Source organism: Carcharhinus amblyrhynchos, chromosome 5, assembly GCF_965287045.1.
Source record: "Carcharhinus amblyrhynchos chromosome 5, sCarAmb.v2.hapA, whole genome shotgun sequence".
Lineage (NCBI taxonomy): Eukaryota > Metazoa > Chordata > Chondrichthyes > Carcharhiniformes > Carcharhinidae > Carcharhinus > Carcharhinus amblyrhynchos.
The window spans coordinates 83,939,245-83,963,094 of record NC_137328.1 but is presented as its reverse complement, the minus strand read 5'-3'; the positions used below and the strand labels follow the sequence as shown (position 1 = coordinate 83,963,094).

The following is a 23,850-nucleotide window of genomic DNA, read 5'->3' as shown; positions in this document are numbered from 1 at the left end:
AAGATTAGTTGAGCTCCCAACATTGAAGGGTGAAAGTCTGAAATCTCTGCTGAAACCCTCCCCCAAAAATCAAACAAAAACTATAAAAACCAACAGTCTTACACTCATCCTGGGAAAATCACACCTTGATCATGGTCTCTTCACCTGACAGGTGTATCTATGATATATGCATGTATTAGTTACCTTCTAAAAATGAAATTTATAATTTGCTGCCTGAACATTTGGAGTTTCTAGAACCATTCAACTAAAGTTATCAGTGGACAAGAGGTTTGATATATTTTTTGGGGGGAACCTTTTGGTTCATTAATTCTAATAAAAAAAACCTATTAAAATTAAGTCCAATCATGGTCCTCACATGAGGGACAAACAAATCCAAGCTGCCTAGACAAGATGTTGTATCCCATCTTAGGTTCGATCAAACAAGATCCAAACTGACAGGATGAGGCATTGCACCTGCTCCAGAGCTTTAGAAGCTTGAACTAAAGCTTCACTTTAGCCAAAAGAGTGAGGTGGCTTTGAAAAATTGCATTAGGTAAAGCTTTGGTTTAATCTCATTGGCTACCCTGATTCTTTACTCTACTGTAGCTTGGGCAAACCATCATTGCAAGCACAGCACACCCCAAGTGCAATGGACTAGCCTCATCCCCTGCTTGATCATGGTTTCATTCCTGCCAGGTAAGTATTGAGGCAAGTAATTTCAGATCAGTCAGGGAAGCAACCTGGGGTTTCCTCAACCTGGGAAACATAGAACCAGTTTATCGTGTCACAATACCCATCAGTATCATGCTTTCCTTAGAATTAAGCCAGACCAGGTTAATACACAGCCTGTATGAATTGTTGCTTCCATTTAAATAAGTAGAGGAACTCAGAATCAGAAGGTACAGTCCTCCATGCAATGACATCATTAGACATCTGGACGCATAAAGACTCAACACAGTATATGTTATTCAAAGGTTCAAAAATGCAGATGGACATGTGTGCATTTTACTTCCAAAAACAATGTGAAAGTATTTGAACAGAAATGAGTCTTGGATGTCCTTCCATTCCTTTCCATGTAGAAAGCACACCAGACACTGAAATATAACATCACATGGAATTGCAGTCACTTTTGAAGTTGCCATTGCATGTATTTTTCTCAAATTGATTTGCTTTGAAAATTTATAAAACTGTATTGATTTCACATCTTTGTGAAAATAAAATAGATATACTACAACTGAATTATCATCTAGGTGTACAATTATTTTAAGCAATTGACAGACATACATGGGTGTGAGCTGGAAACGGGAATGCTCAAGTGATGTTAAATTTCAGTGGCCCTCTCACACACAAAACAATTAAATTAAATTACACTTACCTGTAACATCGGCCACCATTAACCCTTCCGCCTTGATGATCTTTACCTGGATGAATCCTATGTCTCTCAGATTTTGTAAGCTTCTTAACAATGACTGGAAAAATAACAGATATTGAATAATCAATATTTTGCCTCTAGATAGGATGGTTTCATTCTCCCTACAGTTGGTGCTAATATTTTTTCTATGTCTTAATTTAACCAGCATTCTAAAGTCAATAGTTTTGCAGTGCATTCTTAATTATTTCAAATATTTATTATGTTCTCTTACCAAAAAAGTATAGGAATTTATCGCCTAGTTATATTACATATCACAAGTTACACATAAAATGTTCTGATGAAGGGTTACCAACCTGAAATATTATCTGTTTCTCTCCCCACAGATGCTGTCAGTTTTGTTGAGTGTTTCCAGCATGTAATTGTTTTAATTTAAGGTTTCCAGCCTTCACAGTGCTTTCTTTCTCATGCAAATAGTTTTATTCATGCACAACACTTATAGAATCTGTTTTTGGATTATCTTAGTCAATTTTATACTGATGGTTTTTAATTATTGTAAAAGCAAAGTACTGTGGACGTTGGAAATCTGAACAATAAACAGAAAATGCTGGAAAATCCTCAGCCAGTCTGGCAGCATCTGTGGAGAGAGAAACAGAGTTAACATTTTAAGTTGAATATGACTTCTGAAGAAAAGTCACATTTGAGATGAAACCTTAATTCAGTTTCTCTCTCCACAAATGCTCCTAGTCTGTATTGTTTGTGGTGTTGGTTGATGGAGCATTTATTTTCACAATGATTTTTCATACATATAAATAGTAGACCTATTACAGTGTTGACAGCTGCATCCTTTATAACTAGATTTCTGTGCCATTTACCGATATAAAAATCCCGGTGGAATACAAACGTACAATGACTACGATTTTTTGCAATTTGCGCCAAATGAAGCAGTACTTGCACTACGTATCCCTATTACAACCACATCAAACTGACGGTGGAATGGTTCTCTTCTTTCCCTCTAAATATGACACACTAAAAAAAACTATCACCAGGATTTGGCTTAGGGAGTAGTTCTGCATGTTGTATGATGGGTTAATAGTTCCACTAAGTGGTTTTCCTACTCTTATAGCATTGATGATCAAGATAAACCAAAACTTACTCCTTGAATGACTCATTTATCAAATCCAATCCGGAAAGTCAGAGTTCTATGAAATGATCTTGAATTGCAAATGACAGAAGAAGAGATCTTTGAGTGCACTATACTTCTGAATGAAATATGCCAAAACATGGGCACAAGTGTGGTTAAATCCAGAAAATAAATTTGAGTAATTCATATCTGGCAATGTATATGGCACTTTAATGTATTTGGTGAAGCTAATCATATTGGCATGACCTAGGACAGCACAGGGTAATGATGGGAAACGTCCGTGATCATTATTTCTGTTTCAGCTTACAAAGTTATTTCCACTTATATGTTACTTTATTCATTTAGTGCAGGAATTCCCTTTTACATTCTTCTGGGGTCTATTAAGCCAAGTGAGCCAGACTGAGGCCCACAGCCATTCCCCATTATATTGTCATGGTGCCATTATAAATGAGGTCATTAAACACAATTCAGTACAGAATGCAACAATTGAAACATAATTTAAAAAACTATTGGTGTTAACCCCGACTGTGTAAATTGTGCATACAAATACAAATAAACAGAAAATGTGATGTTAATTTTATCAAAGGCTCCATTGAACATTTTGGAGGTCCATAAAAAGATTCAGAATATGACTCGGGTTGCTTTTTAAGTGGTATATCTATCCACGCAGACAGAAAAAAACCAAGACCCTAAATTGATTCCATAAACAGCATTTTGTTTTAAGGAGGGAGAACTTCATTAGTCTTTCCTCCATTGAGCATAATTTGTAGAGCGAAAGTAAAGTGAAAAATTATGTCTAATCAACACACCTGATCGTTCTCGTCACTGTAAAGATTTCAGTTTTAAACCCTTTCTGCAAGTTTACATGATCTAACCAATCTAACAATAGCCAGTGCACTTCATCATATGAAAATAATTACGTTTGGTATAACTGGAAACCATATGAATTTAACTCTAGCTCATTTATTTCCTCACAAAGCATAATTCAAACCTCAGAGTTCATCCAGTCAGCAGCTGGACCACACAGACCACAAAGATCCCAAGTTCTCTGCCGTGGTAAGGGCACTATAATAGGTTTCATTTTATTGAAGCAGGAGTGAAGTGGGAGAAGGAAATAAAAGATTTCCATTTCTGGTTGTTATTCAGCAACCTCTATTGGAAGAGCTGATGAATGGACATCAGCTGAGGACAGCATAATTACTATTGTTTCGAATAGACTTGACTCATTGGGAACGTTGCTAGCCCATTATATACAAATCAGTACATCACACATCTCCTCCTCAGCCGAGCACATTAATCTGCCAATAGTTTAATAAAGAAGCTAATGTAACCTTTCTTGACAGTGTGATAATTATACTTACTTTCTGTAAATGTTCCATATAGATTTAATATTATAAATATAAAGCAATACTACAAGATAGAAATCCCATAAACCAATTCAGGGTGGTGAACTATGTGGAAACAAATGTCTATCTGCTGCTTTGACAAGTCATGACTCCCATAATCCATCTGAAGGCTCATTGTAATATTTAGGATTACTGCTTGGAGTGCGGTTGAGAGATCCTGTGTGTGCTTAACCCTGTTTGCTTCAGTCCATGCAAAGACTTTATTTTAAGATATTTATGCCAATGCAACAAACTCTGCTAAGCTTAACAATTGACTACTAACTTGACTATGTGTAGATGAGAAGACTAAAGGTTAGCTAAAAATTGACTGCATTCCTTAAAGGTGCACAATGCAGGCAAATAACAGCATAACAACAGCTGCAAGAATTGTTTTTCTAAGATGGAGACAGCCTGTGGAAAATACTTCCAATAATGAGATAAGAGTTGAAGTATGTTTTGGTTTCAAAGTGTGCGTGTTCAGTTGCTTCAAGATCCAGTTCAGTTCAGTGTGTTCAAGTTCAGTACAGAAGCTGAGAAGCCAGTGTCCAAATTTGCCTTTTCTTCTGTCATGCTAATCTTTTAGAGTTCTATTCAATAAAATAAAACCATTTTAAAACTTGTACCAAGTGCAGTCCCCTCATCTGTTCAAATGAATAAATGGACCCAAAGGCTGCAATAAAAGGCATCAGCACCATCAAAAATCTGGAACTCGGGAGTGACATCTTGCCACTCCAAACTCCACCAGGAGAAAGAAAATTGGTATTTGATTATTAAAATTTCCTTAAGGAATGAACAGCAACTCTTTTTAAGCTTACTTATCCCCCTAAGTTTGATTACAGTTGTATTTTTTAATCTTTACAATATTGTTACAGTGGAAACTCTGCCTGCTTTCAGGCGCTATAGGTCAGGATGGGCTATTCAAGACAAGTGGAGTGGAGTTCCCCAGCTATCCGCAGTGTGCCCAACACAGCCCAAAGTTGCAAGCTTTAATCCTTTCTTAAATGGGGCCGAAGCCCCATTGAACTGGGTTCCACCCCAAATTGCAGTTTACTGTCAGAATTGAGGTCCAGTTTCACCCAACAGCAGAATTCTTACTATATGCACTTTAATGGATTTGATTGTTACTGACTGTAGATAACTCTACAGTAGTTTCAGTCATAACTCAGCTGGTTCTTGCCTCTGACTGAGAAGCCTTAAGAACCATTCTATAGCCTCGAGCACAAATATCAGCTGAAACTCCAGTACTGCACTGAGTGCTGCCCTGTTCGAGATACTCTTTTCCATATGAGATATTCAACTGGGGTCGTATATGCCCTCTCAGTTGGATGTAAAAGATCCATTGCTACTAGTTCCTAGTGTCTTGGTCAATAATTATCCCTCATATTATCAATATCATGAAAACAGATTATCTGAAGCAAAATTTTCACACTCACCCACCCTCCGTCCCATATGTATCTGGGTATGGAATGTGATGGGACCAAAAATTCACTCCAATGGCCAGAATGCCACCATAATGCCCTCATTTTTCTAGCGGTGGGATCGGTGATGGAAGAGCTAGTAGCCTGCAAATGACAGGTAGCCTAATTCAGATAACCTAATGGCCAATTAAAGTCATTTAACAGAGGTGACTACAGTTTTCCAGTTAGCCTATGGGCTCCTGCAGCATCTGGAAGACACCAACTTTTTGGAGGTTGGCCTGCAGATAGGCTCTGAAGCCAAGCTGCCTACCTACTCCAGCTCCAACCAAAAGACCACCCCTCTATAATGGTGATCCAGTAGCTGTAGCCATTTTTTAATTTAAAAGTATTAATGTTTGATGAGAGCGCATCTTAGGATGGAAGATGCTCGTTCACTCTCACCTGAAATGGCGGCAGCTTTTTCTGAGACAGAAGACTTCCTGTTGGCCACTAATTAGATAATTTGGGAAAATCACTTCTGACATGTTTATAACAGAGATTGACAGATTACTAAATGCCAATGATGTAAGGGGATAGTGTGTGAAAAAGACCTGAATGATCAGCCATGATTGTATTGAATGGCAAAACAGGCTTGATAGGTTGAATGGCCACGTTGTAGGTAAAATAATACCTCTGAGACTGTTAGTGAGTCAAAATACAGTGATTTTTATTTCAAAACTCTGGCGGTTATTCCAGAGTTACCCTATGCCCTGTTGTTTTTTCCTTACTATGTGGCAGTTCCCCACACAGTGCAGGTTTGGGTTCACCATTTGACACATGTGGGTGTCTGCCCAAAACTCTTCCCAATTGGATGAAAGAAAAAGGAATGAACACAAAAGGGAACTGGAGGGGTAAATGTGATTGAAACTTTTTTCTTGCTGATGTGAACTGGTTGGGCTGATTGGCCAATTTCCATATTGTCACTTTTATATATGATTATCTTATATGTTCACAGCCTCTGACAGATTTAACAGTAACGTAAAACAAAATTTAAGTACTGAGACTGCGCAAAAGATCCAGCACATGATCTTTTATTCCACTGGCATCAAACTTACTAATAAAGTTGTAAAAAATACTAATCTTAAAGAAACAAGCTCTTGATACTGGACAGCTGTAATCAGACATTCCAGATGTACAAGAAAATCTTTGATACCTCAAACTCCTGGTCTTGAATCAACCATATTGCAGGTTGGTTAATACAGTTGTCAGAACAGGATAATCTGGTCTAGTGGAAGCAATGGTTAAGCAAAGAAACAGGGTTGGGAGCTGGTGTAATTGTATCTCTCCTTTAACTAACTTCCAACGACCTCATGAGCCAGACTCTCTTGCCCTTCAGACCATGATAGATATCTTCCTCATCTTGCAGCTGCTCATGTGGAAGTTAGGTTACGACAATTGTCAAAATTAAAGTTCCATAATTGTCAAAAAGATCTGTTAAGTCATGGAAAATGCTTTTCAGCAAATGAGGCCTTAAGTGAAGCCAATCCTTGCATATTCAGGATTAGTAACTAATCTAATAGTCACCTTTACCTTTTCTCCCATGGGGCGTAATCCTTGTGCACCTACATGGTGCCCCTATTAGATCCCTTCAGGTGCACTTCTCTTTCTTGAGGTGGACTCCAGTTTTCTAAAACCTATTTAACACCTTCCCTAAGTTTTCTACATACTCGGCTTCTGTCAAACCAGTTATAAGGATATCGTCAAGGTATACCACAAGCCATGGTATCTCCTGTGACAGCCTCTCTAACATCCTTTGAAATATTGCACATGCCAACCTAGAAGGAAAAAAACAGTAAAATAGGGGAATAAGAACACTGATCTGAATTGTCTTGTATCCTTTAAAATGGAACACCAACAAAATGGGGAAATAAGAATATTGGTCTGAATTGTTTCTTTTCTTCTGAGGAAGACACACCAAAAGGCAGGCACATGTATTACAGTAAACCTTTGTATGTGTTTATCATGATATAACCTCCAAAAGCATTGTCTAATTCAAGTCGCTAGTACATGTGACTTATATCCAACTTTGTGTAAGATTGACCCCATGCCAGCTTTGCACAAAGGTCTTCAATTCTCCGGCAATTTACCCAGCTTGGAAGCCTAATTAACTGGTATCTTATAATCACTGCAAATGCGGATGATCAGATCTGAGTGTTGCCTACTCTGGAAACTGAAGTGGGTGGATGATGCCTGGTTCTTCCAACCTCTTTAACTCAGCATTTACTTTTTATCATCAGGTCTCTACCTAAAGGATTGGGGAGTTGACTTTGGATCAATGTGAATCTTAGCGTCCAAGCACTTGATTTTGCTTAATTCATCACGGAACATGTTGTTGTATTTTCTTAACAATTCTGGGAGTTACTTTGCCCAAAATGGAAAGATCCTGGACAAATTCAATTTGATTTTTTTCAGCCAATCATGGCCTGGAAAGATTGGTCTTTCACTGTCACTATTATGAACAGGAGCTGGGCAGATAGCTGCCCATAGCCCACAGGTACTATTGTGATGCTTTTATTTTTATTGCTTCTCCCGTGTACATCTTCAATTTGGAAGAAGTGCTCTCCAAGTTCATCCTCTCTCAGCTACTGAAATGTGTGCTCACCTATCACTGTATCCACCTCCATAATTAGAGGCTTCCTGTTTGCACAGAGGTTAACAGTAATATAGTCTGTCTTACCTGATTTAGGTTAAAGAGAGAGGGAATGTCAAAATCAATGGTGTCAGGCTCTTTCACATTGTGTACTTGTAGCATCTTGGCTGATTGGTTCCTTGGCAGTCTTGACTTAGCTCTGCATTGCTTATAAAATGCCCTCTTTTGTGGCAATAATGACCATCCCCTGAAACCTACATGATTCGAGAACATGGGTACCTCCACATTTCACCTTAAGGGTCAGATCACCTCTGCTATATCTTTTTGTTCACAGAGTGACTGGAAATGCTTCCTGCTTTGCGGCTGCTTCAGAGTTTTGGTGCCACAGCTGGCTGCAGGTTCCTGTTCTAATTGGTACGTAGCACCATTTTGAATGCTCTGCAACACTTTTTCAGTGCTTTCCACATCCAGTACTAACTCCCTTACTCATCTGTAGTTTATGTCAGTTCAGGTTACAACTGGCGCTGTATGGCATTGTTGCTCATGGCACAAATTAATCAGTCCTGTAACCTGTCGCTTAGGATCACTCCAAAATCACAATGCTCTGATAACTGCTTTAGTTTAGTTATGTAAGTCACAATTGATTCTCCTGGGGCTCTAGCTTGAAAATTAAGCTTGAATTTCTGGAGTATGATTGATGGTTGGAATTGAAAATGACCCTTTACTAAATCTAAGAGTTCACTGAATGATTTGGAGTTGGCGAGCTTGGGGCTGTGAGACCGTGAATAAGATTGTAGGCCTGACGTCCACAGACACTCAGGAGAATTGATTCGTGTTTTGCCTCCTCTCTTATTTTGTTAGCTTAGAAATAAATCCCAAGATGCACAATGTATTGTGTCCAGTCCTCCATGGAAGAGTCAAATTGGTCTATTCACCTCAACACAGGCATTCTGATGAGTATATTTTTATATCCTTCAGACTTCATTTAAAATGAGATGTAGGGCTAGGAGTAGCACCAGGATTGTTTATCCTCATTGCCAGATGCAAAAATGTACTCCCAGAGGCTTCTTAAATTAAACAATTTTATTTTCAAGGTTGCTTTAATAGCTGCATTTGCATGCCAGTCCATTGTACACACTTTCTAACTAGGAAAACTGCTCCATCACAAAGATTCCTCACATTAGGTGTTGATTAGCTGTTCAAACCATGTGATCTTTATTCAGTAAGGTGGTCTTAAATTGACAAACTCTGGTTCTGGCTTCAGCCAATGCTCTGGGCTCCTGGTTCCGCCCATCCTACTGGAGCCCAGGCTCAGGTCTTCAGTCTAGATCTTCAGTTTCTGTCAACCTCCTCAGCCCACACTCAAGGATTTTGTTTCCACTTCCACTCCAGCCCACACTCAAGGATCCTGGCTCCACTCCCATCACAGTCCACACTCAGAACCTCTGGCTCAACCCTACGAGGAGGTCCTTCTCCCTCACTGCCATCTGCCAGAGGAGGTCCTGCTGAGAGAACTCCTCCATAGCTGTGGGTCGGCATCCAGCACAATGCCAAAGCCAGAATTTGGAACTTGGTGCTTAGTGTGACTCACCCACTACGATGAGTATTTGTAAAGTTTTTATCTGTTATGTATTTCATTCAAAGCTATGTTTAATGCCATCTTGTTTATTCTAAAGTTACTCAATGATAAGGCATGGCCAATTCATTTGCATCAACTGAGGGATGCCCCAGGATCTTCTCATCTCTCACATTGTGTTCTTTTCTACATCAGGGACCTAATGCGTTCATTGTCTAACCCTTCCTTGGTGTTGATTCCACTGTATGGGTGGAATTTTCCAATGTTTCTTCAAAGTGCCAGGCTTTGGCTGAAAACTGGCCTGTAGCTCAGTTTTCACTTCAGATCTTGAAGCTCTCTGAGTTAAAAAGAATGAGGAGGTGGGGTTTGCACTTTCATTCTGGCAGCGTAGGGCTTCATACAATCAGAGAATTCTACAGTGCAGAAGGAGGCCATTCGGCCCATCGAGTCTGCACCAATCACAATCCCACCCGAGCCCTATGCTCAGAATCTCATGCATTTACCATAGCTAGTGCCCCTACCACTAAGAGGCAATTTAGCATGAGCAATCACCTAACCCACACATCTTTGGAATGTTGGGAGGAAATCGGAGCACCCAGAGGAAACCCATGCAGACACGGGGAGAATGTGCAAACTCCACACAGACAGTGACCCAAGCTGGGAATAGAACTTTGGTCTCTGGCACTGTGAGGCAACGGTGCTAACCACTGTGCCACCGCACCACCCATTGGCTTGACAGTACCGATAAAGAAGGCTTCACAGCGATCAGGCACCATCTTTAATATGCATCCCAATCAGGTCACAAATTGAACAGCTCCCAGCGCCCCCACGTAAATGTTAGGACCCCCCGCTCCCCCTCACAAGCAAGGGAAGGGGCAACCCTCCCTCCCCACCACAGCAGAAATGACGATGCAATCCCCCCACTTTCTTCTCCCTTTCCCACCCCAGCATGAACATCAGATTACAACCTCTGCTTCTTCAAAGGCATCACGTAAGCCCCTCTCATTCCTCCCCCCTCCCCCCATCCAGGCATTAGCCCTTCCCAACACTCATAAGGGGAACCACTCCCATAGGGCTGCTCAGGGGGCCTGCACCTGGCACTGTCTGGGCATGCCCCTCTACCCCCAGGGGCTATATTTACATTTGTGCCTCCCCACTCCCCAGGAGGGGATCCTCTTGAATGAATTTCATAAAACTTTGAATAATTTGAATATTCAGTGAGAGAGAGAGAATGTGGCAGGGGCTGGTTAATAACAATAAAATGTATGCAAAACCATAAGGCCAAGAACCTCATGGTGTCACCAGTGGGAGGCAATTCCCAATTCTCTCCATGTTTTCTGCCATGTTAGCGATCCTGTGGACCACTAACGCTGGCTCAAAATTGCCCTTATCATTGCTCTGTCTGTCATGCGCAAAAATCTATCCACCATGAGCATAATCATTCTGGCCATTATTTACAGGTGTGAATATTTTCCACATTTTTCCCAGTAAACTAATCTGGAACCCCACCCCCCCGACCCCCACCGCCTCCACCCCAATGCCCTTTAACTTTGATAACCAAGTCAGCTCGGCTTGAATTCAGAACAAGTCACATGCCCCCTTCTAACCTCATATTTGTAAAGACCTCGTGACTGAACTAAAGTGGCCAATACCAATTAAGGTCAAACACAAATATTTCACTTTTGTAATAACTGCCTATGATCTTAAATGGTTTTGTAATTAGATATTCTTCAAATATTATTGCTGGCATCAGTGTCTCCATTGACTTGAAGTGCAACTATTATAAAGTCACAGAGGTTTACAGCATGGAAACAGGCCCTTCAGTCCAACTTGCCTGTGCTGTCCTTTTTTTTAAACCACTAAGCTAATCCCAATTGCCCACATTTGGTCCATATCCTCCATACCCATCTTACCCATATAACTCTTAAATGCTTTTTAAAAGACAAAGTTGTACCTGCCTCTACTGCCACCTCTGACAGCTTGTTTCGAACAATCACCACCCTAATGTAAAGAAAAGTGTCCCTCGTTCCCTTTTGTATCTCTTCCCTCTCACCTTAAATCTGTGCCCTCTAGTTTTAGACTCCCATACCTTTGGGAAAAGATATTGATTACCTAGTTGATCTATGCCCCTCATTATTTTATAGACCTCGATAAGATCACCCCTAACCCTCCTGTGCTCCAGAGAAAAAGGTCCCCATCTATCCAGCCTTTCCTTATAACTCAAACCATCAAGTCCTGATAGCATCCTAGTAAATCTTGTCTGCACCATTTCTGTTTTAATAATATCCTTTCTATAAGATATAACAATATACTATAGATTCCCACATCTTCTCTACTGCTAAAACTGCCTCCATGATAGACAGTTTCCCTTTTGCATAAAACAATTACTTTCCCTTCAACAAACCTTTGATTCTCTATGTAAGGCTTGAATAAAGCTCCCAAATTTGGAGAGGTTCTTCCATCATCTAACTCATTTTCTGATCTGAATACAAGAAAAGGCTGGTCTGAAAGGTGATCTCTCCTTCATGTCTGGCCTTCAGCCTTGCACACCATTACAAGCTTTCTTGCATTTCTCGATATTATCAGGGTCAATGCTCTTCTGAACTATGCTCTATTTTCCTTCTAGCTCCACATGAACCATCCTGTTCTTTCCCTTTCCAACATCACTGCCATAATAAAATAAACAAAATATTGCGAATGCCCACCACTATAGAATTGTCAAGACTCAATGCAGAATTTCTAACTCTCTTTTCTATGACACCCAGCCTGTGGAACTCCTTATAACGACCCTCAGTTTTTTATTCCTCTTACAATCTTCAGGTTTTCTTTTTAAACCCAAACTTGACATTGATAAGACATCAATGCCTGTTCCCCTATTCTTCTGGTGTTTAATCATTCAGCCTCGTTGTTCAATTTTTTAACTGCTGCATTCTAAATTAGTAATTACCTTGGTGCGTTGATGTATTCGATTTTGTTATACTTGTAAGATGTGGTGCACAATTCGAGAAAAAATTGTATTTTGTAAAAAGGAACAGCTTTCTTACATTGTCAGCCCTATGTCAGGTGGGGAAGTATGAATTTATCAGGGGCTCCAACACCCTGCAATTTACTTTTGAGCTCAACTTCACATAGTGATTCATAAACACAGCAAACAATACATGTTCTCATTTGCTCTGTCACACACCACTGGTGAGCACTACAATGGCACTGAGCGTGTTAAAACCTAGATAAAAATGTGAGTTGTCAGATTAATTATTCCCTTCAGGTTAGGATATGGAGATTTTCATTTCATAAATTAGTTAATTTAATTTTCTATTTCTTGGATCCTCACAGCTTCACAGCTCTGATGTGAGCAATAATCTGAATGTGAGTGAAACATAATAGGCATCAAGTTTTACCATGGTTCTTAGCCAACTGAAATTGTTTTCTATCATTGTTCTGGATAGCAATACTTCAACTGGATATCAGAATCTTGTAGGAAACTTTGGTTTTCAGAAAGCTATTTTTGGATAACTATAACTTGAGTATCTGTGCAACTTTGCAGAAAATTTGCAGTCATTGTTGATGTAACTAAGTGAAAGGTCCAATTGAAAACCAATTGTGAGGAAGCTGAAGTTCTCCTTAGAAAAGATTAATCTTAGAAAAGATTAAGAGGAGACATGTTCAGAATCATGAACAATATTGATAAGTTAAATAGGGAGAAACTGTTTCCAGCCAATAACCAGAGCACAACAATTTAAAGTGATAGGCAAGGTATTGAAGGTATCAAAGATTTTTCTTTATAAAGTCATTAACTGGAGTGCATTGCCTTAAAGGGTGGTAGAAGCAGATTTAAAAATAACTTTCAAAAGAGAATTGGATAAATACTTGAAGGAAAATAAGTACAGGGCTATGAGAGTGGGAGTAATTGGACAGGTCTATAAAAGAGTGGCACAGATGTGATTAATCAAAAGGCCATCATCTGTGTTATTTCATTCTTGTGTTTGCAGCATGTGCAGTAATCCCAGGCCAGGCAATAGCCTCCACTAAATGGAGTTATTTAAGCTGTCTGACAAATTTTGTGCCAGGTAGTCTTAAATGATGTGAGTCATTGAATGGGGTGCACCACAGCAATGTTTTTTCTTGAACTGTGCATCCCATTTTACAAATATACCAAATTCAAATACAACAACGCACGAAGATAATTCTTAACTTAGAATGCAGCAGCTAAACAATTGAACAACGAGGCTGAATGATTAAACACCAAAAAAAGGGGGAAAAGGCATTGAAACCTTATCAATGTCAAGTTTGGGTTTAAAAAGAAAACATAAAGATTGTAAGAGCAATGAAAATCTGAAGGCCATTATAAGGAGTTCCACTGGCTTGGTGTCATAGGAAAAAGAGTCCCAGCAGTCTGGGTTCCCAGCAAAGTCGCACTTGTACTGATTTGCTGTACAAAGACCTTGGATAATACAGAAAGGGTTGACGTGTTCCCAATGTTGGCAGGGCAGGTTGAAGGCAGGTTGGTTCACTCTGGGATCTGTGATGAGGAAATGGATTTTAATGGTTCCATCTATGGCAGCACACCACAGTAACACAGGTCTAGAGGTTGTCTAATGGTTGGTACAGGTTTCAAACAGGTCATTAAAAACTCTGGAGTGTTTATTGCAGGGTAAATACAAGAGATATGTTTTAAAAATGTAAATTTTTTAAAAAACTGAGACAATATATTGATTTTTTACTAGCAATTATATCACTTTTTTTCCTCAAAACTCAATGCTCAACAACACAAATGTCTTCTAATGAAATTTTACATAATTTAAATTGTTAACTTGTTTTAACAACCACAGAATTTTTAGTTGTCAATTCTTTGATATTAAGTCAGTGGCTAACTTCAAGCACTGCAAAGCTGAAACTGGTGTTTGCTATAAGTGCAAAATAGTAATAGCAAATTGGCATCATTCATGCATTTTTAATGCTTTGACAAATGTGTTGTGTAATGTGTGTTTGTGAGGGACTTGTCATGGTAAGAAGTAGAAGTGGGGAATCATGTACTGCTTTGTCATTGTATTGAGAACCGAGTTTGAAAGTGTCCAGCATGCGTAACAATGTGGTTTGATTAAGAAGCTTGGCAAACCATAATTGGCAGTACTCACTTTCTTTGGTGCAAAGTAATGTTTTATTGCTGTCACAACACAACAGCTTCCCTATTGACTCCACACTTGTTCCTCGATATGTATATTATCTTTTTAAATTTCTTTGTATTCATGATCACCCGCACAGTTAAAAATCTACATTTGTTATTTTTCTAGTCAGCAAAAACAAAATGTGGCAGGTTTGTAAATTCTTTTGTCATGGATCTACAGTTATTAAAGAAACACTGACAGATGAAGCCAGGATTACTAAAATATGCTTTTCTAAAAAAAAAATTACCTTGCCTCAACATATTAACACATGAAGGGTTCAATGAATAACCACAGAACTCACTTATTGCTAGACCCAATTTGTCAACCAAATATAGGACATTAAATAGCCAAAGGATTAAACTGGGAGAATAAAGACTAAAAATGAAATGAAGCAATCAAAGAAAATTAAAAAGTGCCAGATATACTCCAGCCTATTCTACTTAATAGGGGTATACTCTTGTGAATAGTTCTTTTCAAAGACAAAATGTCCCCCATTCATTTATATGGAAGCCTGATTCGTAAAGTGTATAATAATATGAGTAATTGTCTTTGAGTGTATGATTTTATAGCCCAACTCTCCATTCTCATCAGTGCTAATGGAACTCTGTTAATTGTTCATTGATTTATTAGTCCATCCACTGTAAATATCACAGTCGGAGCCCTTTATGCAGCCCTAAAAACTGTTCTGTGACTAAATATACATAAGCATTTTTGTAAATAAGTGTTAATACAGCAGCACACATTAAATGCAAGTACTCCTGTTGAGTGTAAACCCCTGATTAATACTGCATACATAAAACTAAGAACACAGTTCTGCACTGACATGTGTACTGCATAATGAGATAAACCAAAGAAGTGAGGGTTGACTAAATGTTGCAAAATGGGTGGGAAGGGATTAAAGGATTAACTCAAAGGTCAAGACTATTCACATGCTAAAATATTTATGGAACTAATCAAAGATTTAGGTGTATGTCTTCATGCGTAATTTAGTTTAGATTGAAAACATATGAGGGATTAAATGAACTTCAATAATAAAGTGGGAAGCCTGTATCAATATTTATATGAATTGTGATTTGCTTTAAAGCTTATAAATCAGTCTGCTATATTTATTAAATTGTGTAGTTCTCAGTGTATGTTTCAAAAGTGGAAAACTGAAGTTTTCAATTATGCAGAATTCAAAGATTGAATATGAACAACTTTGCATTTTAAACATTTTCAAACTCTTTCTCAGTACTATGACAAAGCAGTACATGATTCCCTACGTCTACTTCTCATGACAAGTCTCTAACAAAGGCACCTTACACAACATGTTTGTCAAAGCATTAAAAATGCATGAAAGATTTCTGATATTTTCAATGCATCGCATCAGGACCATAATAACCAGACTCAAATGTACCCAGTTAAACACTTTGCACTTTTAAAAATTGACATGGTTTATTATTTCCCCAGCCAGATACAGCAAGAAGACTAATTTTAGAAGAAAAATGTTACAAAAATAAATAATAGGGCCCTATTAAAAGTGAGCTACATCTTTCAAATTACTGCAGATGTGTATCTTACTGATATGTTAAGCATCATTTAGTGAATATGGCTGAAGCAAGTGAAGATTATTTACATCATTGTAGCTCCTGGCTTGGACTTCCTTTTCAAATACAATTCAAGCCTTTGCAGTTGTGGAAATGCCAGAAATGATATGAATTTGAACTCCAACAATCCTTTATTAATTTAAGATATCTATTTAAAAAACTCATTTTCCTTCTCACCTTCCTATTTTCAAAACAGTTAAATGGTGTAAAAACTAATAATCTGCACAGACAGCAATCAGGCATTGGATTGGCGGGATGTGGGGAGAGAGGAGTGTTGGTATTTGAATAGGCCAATTTCTGGATCTAAAACAACTGAAATTCTGCAGCTTGATCAGAAGATAGGAGGCTCACCCAGAATTGGGCATTGGATTTCATTTTATCCATGCTTCAAACATGCTTTCAGAAGAAACCAGATGTTGGGAATTGAAATTCTGATCTTCTCCACGTTGGGGAGACAAAATACACAATGGGTGAGTACTTTGCAAATCATCTCCAGTCTGCCTGCTACCGTGACCCTGAGCTTCTGGTTGCCTGTCAATTTATCTCTCCACCTGATTCCCATTCTGTCTTCTCTGCTTTTTGCTTCCTACACTGTTCCAATGAAGCTCAATGGAAGCTTGAGAACAGCGACTCATCTTTCAATTAGGTCTTTCAGACTCAATGTTTTGTTTGACAATTGTAGATTCTAACTTTTATCCTCTTTTTTCAAGTCATAGCTGTTGATGCTGATTCTGCTATTTTCATTTATTTGTCCTCTAGACCCATGGGGTGGGTGATCTTACCAAAAAAATTCTAAGTGGCAAATGAGCGTGAAAATGAGAGCAAATTGTGCCAATTTTTTGTGTGAGTTACCAGCAAGCATACAACATTTAAAAGAAGAGCTCAAGTGTGATTCTCGCAGCAGAGGGCGCAGGTAGAGCCTATTTACTCCAGGAAGATAGCTGCTGAGCACTACGGGTGCCATTGCGCAGGTGGCCTGATCTCACTCTTCCCACCTGAACATCTCCCCCAATCACCCACCTGGCCAGTCCCTTCCCCCACCCTGCCCCCAATCACCACACATCACCATTCTTCCCCATGCCCCAGTTGCTGGCTTAGTCAATGCCAATTCCCCCACCCCCATTACCAATCCAGCCAATCTCAATTCCCATCCCCCAATGCAAAGTACCCCTTCTCTCCCCCCACAATGCAGAAATTCCCCTGTCACCCTCCTACAGAGCTCCCTCTGCCTTCCCCATTATGGTGCAGCCCCTCAGGCCCCAGTCATTCATGCCCCACATTCTTCAGCCCTTTCAAGCTCCACCCCTTTGACACTACCGGTTCCCAGTGGGCACTGCCTGGCTGGCAGTGCTAAGTTGTCAGTGCCAGAGTGCCAGGCTTGCGGTGCAGGGTGGCAGATTGGCATTGTCCAAGTGACATTGCCCTATCCCTGATCGCCTGGGGGGTTTCAATGGCCTTTGAACCCCTCCAGAAAGGCCATCATATCTGGGGACCATATGTGATCGTCACTGGTTAGGACAACAGAGACAGAATAAGTATTAGTGAGCCCAGACAACAGTGTCTAGAATACAGCAATTATATTTAAATGTTTTGCACATTGAAATTGAGTTTATGCTCTTTCTGGGTGCAAAGCCAATTTCACCAGCAGAACGGGGCTGATAACATCTAGAGAGGCAAAAAACAGGATGTGAACCTGATTTTTTGCCTCTCACCCAATCTTACAAGCTCACCATACCAAAGGACCAGCATGACGAACTGGTATGGTTGCCCCATATTTTTTCCTTTATTGATCCCATCGCCATCTCCTTTTGCAGCCATTCCTTTAGTCATTTAATCTTTTATCCTTTCATAGATGTATTCTTCTGTTCTTCTTCCAACTTCTGCCTTTCCGTGCCTTTGTCCTTGCATAAAACCAGTTACATCTCCAACTCTTTTCATTTTTGACAAAACGTCATGGGTGGGATTTTATGGCATTGCTCGGGCAAGACAGGACATTCCCACATAAGGTCAATGGAGATTCCTGTTGTCGGACCCTCATCCGAGCCAATTCTGTGGTGGGTGAGGTGGTAGAGTTCTGGCCGATGGATGTTAAATATTGGCCAGAATTCTATGGCCCTGTCACAGTGGGGACAGGGCGGTATACCATAGCAAGCCATTGAAAATTCAATTGACCTTGTTGGAAGAGAAAGGACACGCCAGTCGCTTGGGCTGTAAAATAGTGCCCATTAACCTTAGACTGAATTTTCCTGAGGAGATCAATGTCCTACTGCTTGGATCAAAGATGGGAGCTAACCCCCCGGTGGGCACAGGACCCTTAACAGTCTATTGCCAGGGCAGTTGTCCAAGTAAAGATTGTGGCCTATTTGCCAGAGATTCTGGCACAACCTGCCTTGGCAACACCACTACTGGCAATTATTGCTGAATCTGCAGCATGAGGGAGAGGACGTCTCAACACCTAGGCAGCCTTGAAGACAGGTAACTTGCCCAGTGGAAATCAGGGCCTGGCAGATCAGTTGTGGAGAGATGGTATTGTAGTAGTGGTGCGTTAGGATTGGGGGCAGCTTTTGCCATTAGACAGTCCCTCTGTGAGCTATGACGAACCCATAAAGGTGGACAACAGCTCACATTCAAACCTCCCACATGGAGGCGGGCTCTCCCAACAAAATGGTTGTAGCAACAGAAAGTGACTCTTAATTGAACCCAATTAGCAAAAAGGTTCCTGTTAGTGGCAATATGCCATGGCAGAAGAAAGATATCAGCCTTCCCCATTATATTACCAGCCTTCCCACCTTCCTGCCTGAGTAAATATACGCTTCTTCCTCTTTCCAGAGGTGCTGTCTGATTTGAGTGCTTCCAGCATTTTCAGTTTTTTTAATTGAATTTGGGCCTGCCACCTTACAGGTAACAACTCTGAGTTACGTCATGGAGGTGGAGTAGAATACAGGTAAAACATGAGGTTCTGAGTGCTGGCTGGCAGCAATCTACATCAATATCGTGGAGGCATAAAGAGTTGATGGTTCTCCCAACTCCAGAGTTGGACAAGTAACTAAAAGCTTTCTTTTCATTTCTTTGGTTGCCTCCAAATTTCTTTTTAAGGACTGTTAGACTGCTGCAGAACTGGAAATCTAGTCAGCATGCACAGCATGTGTAACACCTACTTTTCCACATCCTGAAGCAGAAAGATCCTTCTTTGCTAATTTCAATTAATATATGTTTTCTTAGCTTAAAATGTTACTGCAGAAATTGTAGAAATAAAAATTATTGTATGAGTTGCCAGTCGTTCCAGAATATAAACTCTTTCATATGATTAATTTGCTAAATTGCTGCACATTCAATTGATGGTTTCTAATTCAGGTGATCACCCTTTTTCTCCTAAGATGCTGAAATACTGCAGAAACCATTTGACCTAAGATAGTTCATCTTCACATATATACAAATGTTTGCAAGTTTGTGCAATTCACAGAATTGAAAACAACACATTAAGTATTATTGATTTATTGAATTTAAAACTTAGGGACAAGCAATAAGTATCCACGCTTAAGAAAAAATCAGTTGTGCTTATATAAAGAGGGCAGAGTGGTGCTAATGCGTATAAAGAACTGGACAACAGGGTATATCATTACTATTTTTAAAAAAAATCAAAGTACTTTTTGCTAAAAGACTGAAGAAGGTCACATTACAAGAAATATGAAGTTTGCAGGAGTGTAAGCTTGCCTCAGTTTCCAAAATAACACAGGTTGACACTTTTGAGTTGGCTGTTCCTAGCAAATCCAGGAACTAAATGTGAAACTAACTGGCTGAAAATTCCCCAATAAGTGTCTACTGCAATTAAATGCAAAATAAATGTCAGACCAGTTATATACTTCTAATACAAATACATCAGTTAACTGAATGATCGTAGCTGTAAATTCAAGTGCCAACAATTCTTCTTTGGCAAAATTAAATATTGTATTAAATTCATAACCCAGCTTATAGTGTCATCTATTGCATGGTATGACTTTTGAACGAATGGCACGTTAAAATATTTCATATGAATTTATTTACTTTTGGCAATCTTTCTAAAACAAAATGCAACAGAAGGTTGGCAATAATATTACAATGTGCTTTTCTAACAAACAAAATGTTATTGATTTGTGAATATAATTTGAGAAAAAAATAAACTAATAACTTGTCAATTACAAAACAATTAAACATTATACCAGAAGACTTTTTATAACAAGTAACATAAATTTTTAAAAATCCCTACATAGCTTATATATGCAGATGCATTTCAAAAGAATATTTAAGAGACTTTCCCACACATTTGGAGAATAGCTATGCATTCAACACGTGTAGACTGTGACCTACAACCCAGCACCACTCATTTGGCCTCACAATGTGAATGAAACAGCACTGTGTAAATTATCATCATGAACAAGGTTGAAAGAAAAGGGAATAAGAAACTCTGCTCCTGACAATGAAATAAAATTTGCAAGCCTTGTCACATTTAATGGTTTTCTGCAGAAATGCTCTCAGTACCCTGAGGGTTAATTACCATTTGGATTTTCAGTTTATGTTTGACTGGTGACTTAATTCATTACAAACTGTGACAGTCTTGGTTTTCTCCATGCTGTACCAGTGTTAGAATACAACAAATCTTTTTAATGTGTGAAATAACTACAGCCAAGGCTGCTCTCCATATTTCTATAGATTGATTATTTACCATGCGCTACCCCTGTAATTCTGTTTAATAATGGAATTTCTATAGTAGATTATTTTTTCACTCCCATGATTCCTTTCAAATCTCAATAGACAGAAAAGATTGAAATGCTCAGGAGATGATTCCTCTTTATTTTTTTAATGAAAGGCTGTATAATAAATTTTCTGTATGGCAGCAGCTGTCAGCAAGAGCTTTCCAGTTCAGGTCTATTATGGGAGAAGCAATACCCTATCCTATGGCACTGAGATACACACAGGGGCCAGCACTGATTGACAGCTTGTCATCATGACGTCTTATTCCATCTCTGTTATGGAGAAAATTAATGTCACACCACCGGGCTTATGACTTGCTGTCATCTTATAACCGCTCACCTTTTATCAATGCTCCAAATAACATTTCAAGCCCATCGTCTCACGATGGACAATTCGGTCAAGGGACATTAAATCGGACGACTGTGAAATGTCATAATAAAAATGGAATGCTAACAACTTCTTCCAAACTAGCTCTACTGAATTTCAGCAGTGACAAAGGAGAAAACAGTGGCTTCATGCATCCATTCCAAGAAGGTCACCTAATCACCTTCTGGATGCCATCCACTAATGTCCACTAAAACAAATCAAGGTTTATTGTGAGAGGTTTCTTTCACTTTGATGACGAAAATTGAAAAGTCCATTTAATTTGATGCATTTTCACATTTGGTTACAAATGGTTAAATTACTGTAAACACTCATTTTCTAGGCTAACTCAATCTGATGGTAGGGTCATGGCTGCAAATAGCTCTCAGTTTTGCAAAATGATTTAAATCATCAACGAAAAGAATCACAGACACTCCCATGTGTATTGTTTTGCTTATTTTAAAATTTCAAAAGCATTAGCTCAGAGGAAAAAGCCAATTTCTATTATTTATGACCCATCTTGAGGTAAATATTGAAGCCATATCATATGTCTAAATGCATAACAAGAGTCAGATTGCTCTCATCAATTAATATATTGAATGGTCAATGTGAGAACAAAATGATATATCTTCTTTTGTGTTCCTGCTGCCATTTTCAGTAAAATTACTGACAGATGGTATTTCCTCACTACCCCTCCATGCCACAAGAAAAGTAACAACATTTTTAAATGATACCTGTCATTATTTTTCTGATAGTGTCATACATTTATGATTCATACAAGCCTTGGCAAACAGCTGATTCAGAGCCGACAGCAGGAAAAAAATCCACCACTGAGCTACAGCAAAGTGCCCTGTTAATCTGTTTGAAAAGCATTGTAAAGCATTTGTACAACTGCTTCATGTTATCTGCTCACTGCAAAGGCTGATAAGATATCTTTATTAAATTCAGTTATCCAGTGCACGTCAGTCAGGTGATGGACGTATTTTAACATAAAATTTCACATTTTTAAAGTTCTACTGAATTGTTCCCACTACCATCTTTGATAGTGTCTGGTGTAGATGTATAAAAATGATAGTCTGCACGTCAAGTGCGATTTTTAATTGTACTATGTTATCACTTTTTTATTATGAAGAGACTGAAATACATTGTTTTAAACTAAACCTAGTGTAATAGCTCCTCTCTCTGCTTGTTTTGTAAAACTGCAGTGAGTGAGCTGCATTTCAGGATCATCGAGTACATTTTCAGAGTTATATGCAAAGTTTCATGTGGTAGCACAACGGTAGAGCATACTTAAACCCAAACACACAACATTATTCGGATACGGGATTCATAGTGAGCCCCTATGCACCAGATTCCAGACATTGGTCATGCTAACACCAGAAATATTCCAAAAAAGAACATAAGAACATAAGAAATAGGAGCAGGAGTAGGCCATCTAGCCCCTCGAGCCTGCCCCACCATTCAATAAGATCATGGCTGATCTGTCGTGTCTCAGTTCCACATTCCCGCCCTCTCCCCATAACCCTTAATCCCCTTGCCTATCAAAAACCTATCAACCCACGTCTTAAATATATTTAGTGAGGCAGCCTCCACCACTTCAACGGGCAGAGAATTCCAGAGATTCACCACCCTTTGAGTGAAGAAGTTCCTCCTCAACTCTGTTCTAAACCACCCCCCCTTTATCTTGAGGCTGTGTCCTCTAGTCCTACTGTCCTTTCTGAGCGGGAAGAGCCTCTCCACCTCTATCCTATCCATCCCATTCATCATCTTATGTGTCTCAATGAGATCTCCCCTCATTCTTCTAAACTCTAACGAGTACAAGCCTAGTTTATTCAGCCTCTCCTCATAGTTCAACCCCCTCAGCTCCGGTATCAGCCTAGTAAACCTCCTCTGCACTCCCTCCAAGGCCAAAATATCCTTGCGTAAGTGCGGCGACCAAAACTGCACACAGTACTCCAGCTGCGGCCTCACCAGTGCCCTGTACAGCTGCAGCAAGACCTCCCTACTTTTATATTCAATCCCCCTCGCTATGAAGGCCAGCATCCCATTTGCCTTCCTGACCACCTGCTGCACCTGCAGGCTGGGTTTTTGCGACTCATGCACAAGGACCCCGAGGTCCCTCTGCACCGTCGCATGCTGCAGTTTTTCGCCATGTAAGTAATAGTCCTTCCTACCATTATTCCTACCAAAGTGGACAACTTCACATTTGCCAACATTAAATTCCATTTGCCAGTTCCTGGTCCATTCGCCCAGCCTATCCAGATCCTTCTGCAGACTCTCCACACCCTCCACACAATTTGCTGTAGATGTAGTCAACCTGAGCACTGTGAGGCAATTCCTTAAGGCCTGTTTCAGAAGAAACTGGAGGGCAGATCACCCACCTGTCCATTTGGCCTCTGATATTGTATCATGTATGAATAAACAGTAAGCGGAGAAAATATGCAAAGAAATTTTATCCTTAATAAAACAAAATATGTTGGTTTTCTTTTTGAATTTTTTTATTTT

The 23,850-nt window shown here is 39.4% G+C and overlaps 1 protein-coding gene across 1 annotated transcript in view; it reads right to left on the bottom strand.

Annotated features, from left to right (window-relative positions):
- mctp1a (multiple C2 domains, transmembrane 1a) overlaps positions 1 to 23,850 on the bottom strand; it is a 505,516-nt gene that overhangs the window by 245,887 nt on the left and 235,779 nt on the right. The window contains exon 9 of the mRNA XM_080189110.1: positions 1,355 to 1,448. Within this exon, the coding sequence (XP_080045236.1) occupies positions 1,355 to 1,448 (94 nt within the window). The remainder of the gene's footprint in view (positions 1 to 1,354; positions 1,449 to 23,850) is intronic.